At 42.3% G+C, this 5,562-nt stretch overlaps 1 protein-coding gene across 3 annotated transcripts; it reads left to right on the forward strand.

Moving 5' to 3' along the window:
- Positions 1-869: 869 nt before the first annotated feature.
- Positions 870-5,066, forward strand: LOC133916748 (uncharacterized). Of its 3 annotated transcripts, none has more exons than XM_062360564.1 (8): positions 870-1,223; positions 1,325-1,465; positions 2,409-2,636; positions 3,302-3,509; positions 3,690-3,826; positions 4,128-4,208; positions 4,311-4,377; positions 4,463-5,066. In XM_062360564.1, the coding sequence occupies exons 1-8, from the start codon at positions 985-987 to the stop codon at positions 4,784-4,786; spliced, it is 1,425 nt and encodes a 474-aa protein (XP_062216548.1). In that variant the 5' UTR covers positions 870-984; the 3' UTR covers positions 4,787-5,066. The 3 variants fall into 3 exon arrangements, with proteins under 3 accessions (XP_062216548.1, XP_062216549.1, XP_062216551.1); XM_062360565.1 differs by having other exon boundaries at positions 1,085-1,223; positions 2,414-2,636; XM_062360567.1 differs by having other exon boundaries at positions 1,087-1,223; positions 1,329-1,465; positions 2,414-2,636.
- The last annotated feature ends 496 nt before the right edge of the window (positions 5,067-5,562 follow it).

The raw sequence follows: 5,562 nt of genomic DNA on the forward strand, positions 1-5,562 counted from the left end.
TGGTTCACGCCGTACTGTATCCCTTATTACGACAGCATGAAAGCAAAATCAGAGTAGAAAATAAGAAAATGTAAACCGAGGAGGCGGGTAGGGAGAACAGTAGAGAGGAACGAATCTCTAGTTTTTGGAGTTTGCTGTGATCTCCTCTTCTACTGTTCTACTTCCCTGAGTTATTTCTCTTTATTCTCCTAAACCTTGTGCATAATGAAAAAATATTAGTTAAGGCAAGGACCAAGAAAAAGCAAACATGGGACATGCATCCTAGCTTCATTATTTTCATATCGGTTGAACTGAATTTCGCATGCTGCAATTACTCTACAAATTGGCATGCTGGAGTTTATCGAAAATTAGAATGATTCAGAAAACCAAAACTATTCATGTTGCTAGCACATACTATAGTTTTTATACTTCCCGGAAAAACACAAATCAGCCATATGCAAAATTATCAGTACAAGTTAAACATAAATACGCAATCAAATACACTTATAAACGGGATAGGTGGATCTAAGCAGAGGCAGAAGGGAGGGATGAGTGAATCTGAGGCAAGTCGTGTCTACAGAACAGTAGACGACAAGTGTGTCTATATAAACGTAGGTTTGTTTGGTTAATAACCAAAACTTACAACGGTTTTTCATGCTAAGTTTAGTCAAGTTTAATCAGCTTAACTATTTGTTTGGTTCATAGCTACAATTATAACGAGATTATCTTCTTTTATTATAATCTCGTATGTCAGTCACTAAAAATATGATAAATTCTCTTAATCATACTAAAGTGTAACAAAGATTTTAATGAACCTCTCTTAAAAGGGGTATAAAAAAAATAGAATAAATAATAACAATATTAATATATGAAACAAACAGACCCGTAAACCTCCGCTTCGGAGTCCCCAAAGCAAGCAGAAGTTGCGGTTGCGCCCATCGGCCTCACAGCTTCCGCTTCTCTATCGTGGCGGCTTTCCGGGCTTCCCCTTTCTCCGGCGAGCTCATGGCCCGCGCCCCGCCGGAGGATCTCCAATGCGTGGCGAACGGCAACTGTGCCGCCTCGCCGGGGAAGCTCCCGGCCGCCCCGCCGGCGCTTGCGGCCGGGCACGGCGAGCTCCGGTGGCTCCGGCGGTGCGTGGAGGCGGCGGCGAAGGGCTTCGCCATCGGCGCCGGCCTGAAGGGCGGCCTCGCGCTCTTCTCCGTCCTCGTCCGCCTCCGCAGCCGCCGCTCCCCCAGATCGAGGTCTCTCTCGCCCGCCGTCTCGCGCAAAAGTTGGATGCTTTGGTGGGTTCTTGGTGTTACGGCTTTACAATTCTTGTGGCGTGGTGTACTGCTGTGTGTAGGAAGGCGGGAGCGATGACGAACGAGGAGGCCGTGGTGCTGGCGGTGAAAGAGACGGTGAGGTACGGCATGTTCTTGGGGACATTTGCCGGCAGCTATGTCTCTGTCGATGAGTGCATCGCCGCCGTCTGGGGACGTAAGAGGTTAGTTCTCTGACGCATCGCATTTGAAATAGTTCCTCGTCTTGTTTATTGCAAACAAATATGCCAGCTTTGATGAAGGGGTGGCTGTGAGCTGTATTTGCTTGTATCAGAGTTCATGGGTGTCTGCCCTTGCCATGATTTGAGCAAATAATCGGAACTGGATTTGGTTAATCTGATATAAAGATATTACTACCTTGTATCTTGTATGCGAGAATTCAAAGTGTAGTTAGTGAGAATTATTTGTGAAGTGATGTATTTCAGCAGTCGTGGAAGAAGAGAAGGAAATGAAAATGAGCAGTATAGGTTTAGTTAGAGCTTATTGTTGATATTTGTGTGAGGCAAGAGATAGTAAATTGATGAGGATTGGTTGTGCTGTGATGGACATTGTTCTTTCTTCCTTGATACTGTGAATTACATGAAAGATTGTTAACTAACTTGATCTCAATTCTATAATTGCAAACAATTCTTTGCGCAGAAACAATTTTGTTACTTAATGATAATAGGATACTAATTTCAATTAAACTAGTGGTGTATGATTTAGTATGATTGGTTGAAGCTAGGACTTGTGAACGATTGTTCAATAAAATTTAGATATTAAGTGGCACTTTCACAGCTTGCTGTCGACCACATTTAGTGATGTTATTGTGGCGAGAAGTTCAGTAGCCTAGAGTTATGAGTCACTTTGATGCATTATCGATAAGACCAGTATGCTAGTAGTCTTTTGGTGTATTGATGTCACAATGATATTTCATTGGTTTTCTGCTTAACACAGATATCATCAAGCCACTATATGGTAGTCCCTATCGTACCATTTTGTATTTGTTGCTTTTGGACATTGCGCCTTAGAATGCATCGTGCTTCATTATGGCTTCCATGCTATGTTTGCGAAGCACCAAGTCCTTTTTGTTGGATATCATATAACTGATTATTCTTGTTGCTTCAGAACAGCAAGGTGGAGGTCATTATTAGCTGGGTTGATTGCTGGTCCTTCTATGCTCCTGACAGGGCCAGCAACTCAGCATACTAGCTTGGCTATATACATTCTCATGCGTGCTGCTGTACTTGCATCCCGTTGCGGAATAAAGAGCAAAATATTTGGAAACATTTGTAAACCTTTGACTTGGTCACATGGTGATATCTTTCTTATGTGCCTCTCATCTGCACAAATTTTGTAAGTTTCCTTTCAATATTCAATAAAAGTTGTAGGTTGTAGTAGTTGCATACATAAATGTAACTACTGTGTTTCTATAGTGTTCGCGTAGAAGTTAGAAATTATTGTTAATATACTTAAAGATATGCAGTGAATGGAGTTTTTTTAGAGCAGATGAGCATATCATTGTGCATGCAAAGCTTGGAACTAGTATATGATGCATAGAAAATTGTTTCTCAATAGGGGTGAGGGTGGTTCAAAGATCATTTCGGTGAAGCATGTTAGGGCCATAGGTGCATCTCTGAGAAATGTGTAAAGAGAATGCAGTTTAAAAAAACGAAAAAGAAAAGCTAAAACCATGCAAATTGCTTTGCTAGGACAAAACATTGAGGCATTGGTTGATACAGTGCATTGTTAAGATTACAATATAAATTCATGAATGCGAAAGAATATTTTTGAGACGCAGGGGAATTTCCCTTGCCAATATGATGCACAGACCCACAAAACGGTTGATCTTGTCTCATTTTGCTAAGGGCACAACATATAGTTATAATTTTGTTATGTCATCTACAAATAGATGCATCATGCTCAATTAATTGGTTGGTAGTACATATAGTGGTGTTTCATGCACATATTTGGTAGCATGTAAAAATTGTGATTTTTTGCCTCTATTATTTCTTATGCAGGTCCGCATACATTCTAAAGCAGGACAGTTTGCCATCGTCGTATAAATCATTTCTGAACAAGCATGGTGGAAAGGATCTTGTTATTCTGCAAGGTGTGAAGGAATTAGTCAACCACACTACTTTCACTAACTTAGCAGGTATCGAGAAGTACTACAAATCTGTCGGTGTTGACCTAAAGTTAGATCCAAACATGAAAGTGCCTTGCTCAGTAAGTATTACAGATCTGTTGGTATCCTGTTTTTCCATATGATAAAATCATCACAGTTCATATACTTTGAAATTTGGTCTTATCAGCATCCAATCTATGAATAAGTTTTGTGGCATAAGTGCATAACATTTCGTTGACCTGAATCTTTCCATGATCTGACATTGCCTCTCTTCAATCCAGATTGTGCATGGTAATCAGTCATGTTCAGGACATTTTATTTCGTTCTTGTTACAAGCGTATGGGAGAGCACTTCCTGTTTATGTTCCTGTCTACTTAGTTCCTGCACTTGTAGTTCATCGTCAGGACCTCATGAAAAGGTATATCGTTTACTATAATGTAAGTACATTGACATGTTTTGGATTCTAATATTTGGGAAACAGACATTTTCTGCTTCCAATCACCATGTGTACCCTGCTTTAACTGAGCTTGATGTGTCATGGATAGCCGTGTCTCGTGTAAGAACCAACAATTGCTATCCTATCTAGGCAGAAAAATGGGATGAGGGCAATTCCTGTAAAATCTATCTTTGCATGCTGTCTTGCTGCCTACTCCAGTTTTTGAGAATCTTGAGATAAGATGCAGTTTCTCCAACTGTTTTGCTTTCCTCACAACATGCAGGCCTTACACAATCCTAGGGAAGAGTCTTTTCGGAACAGTGAGATCAAGCTTGTTCCTCTCAGTATATTGTGCGTCTGCATGGTGAGTTCGCATTTTACTAATTCAACTCTTATGGTAAGCATCTAGATGTGTCGTCACCCTTTCTTGGGATGACAATTCATGGTGTTTCCTTCTCTGTTTCAGGGCTTGGACCTGCCTGCTTTTTAGGATCTTTGAAAGTTGCAATACCCCTCTTGTTGTACTTGGCACGGTGCGCAGAAAAATAATGGCACATAAATTCAGCATCTTTTCCTAATCCTGCAGCTTTGTGATACTAAACTGTTTTCATACGGCAGTTTCCAACAGGTCTGGCATTGTTTATCGAGAAGAAGAGCAGGAGAATTGAGATATCCCTGTACTGCCTCGCCAGAGCTATCGAGAGCTTCTTCACATGCATGACCGATGCAGGACTCTGCCCTCCAATACTGCAGATAAAGCGAGCCGACGTAGTTGTGTTCAGTATGGCTACCTCGGTCATTATGCACTGCTATGCGCAGGAAAGAGAGGTTTTCCGGTCCAAGTACCTGAATGTGCTCGACTGGGTATTTGGTGTGCCGCTTCCACCCGACAATGTCGGTAAGAACTGTTACCAGCCAGATGATGAAGCCAAGAAATGTTGAGTGACATGCTGGCTTGTAGATTTCATTAGATGTGTTTTTAGATGAGTGACGTGTGATCCTAGTGGGAGAGTAGAGACATTAGATGGTCTGTAGCTAACACTTACAGTGAGCCTGTACAGGAGGCTCTTCGCTACGACTCCACGAGAGAGATTTAGTGGGTACAGTAAAGCGTAGATTTATTCAATTGATTTGTCGGAATGATGTCCTGGTCAATTGTAACTTATGTTGGGTTAATCTCGGCTAACCGTTTCCTTAAGAGTAGGGCGACAATTTTGACCAACTCATGCCTGTGATCGGTGGGTACGATCTGAACTGTGGGCTCGGTTTCAACTCACATCACACCTATAAGTGATACGGTTTTCAACGTTCTATGATGAGTGAAAAAAATGTAACTAATGATCGGGAGGCTAAAATCCTTACCCCTACTGATATGGGAGGTGTGTGAGTGGGTTGATGTAACATCTGAGTTTTGCCAAAACTCAAATTTAAATTATTCAAACAAAACCTTTCAAAACAATTCAAATCACTCCAAATCCTTTTTCCAAAATATCAAAATCTTCTCCCTTCTATCGGTCCGGCCTAACTCCCCTTCCTCTCCCTCTCACCGGTCAGCCCACCCATCTACCCGGCCCGGTTATTCCTTTTCCCTGGGCCGAACACCTCCCTCCTTCCCCGGCCCACCTCCCCTCTCCCTCCCCCCACTGCGCTGCGTCAGCCCCAGCCTGCGCATGCCACCTTCTCCTTCCTCGCGCTGCGCCGTGATCGAGCCAGTACAC

Source organism: Phragmites australis, chromosome 4 (genome assembly GCF_958298935.1).
Source record: "Phragmites australis chromosome 4, lpPhrAust1.1, whole genome shotgun sequence".
Lineage (NCBI taxonomy): Eukaryota > Viridiplantae > Streptophyta > Magnoliopsida > Poales > Poaceae > Phragmites > Phragmites australis.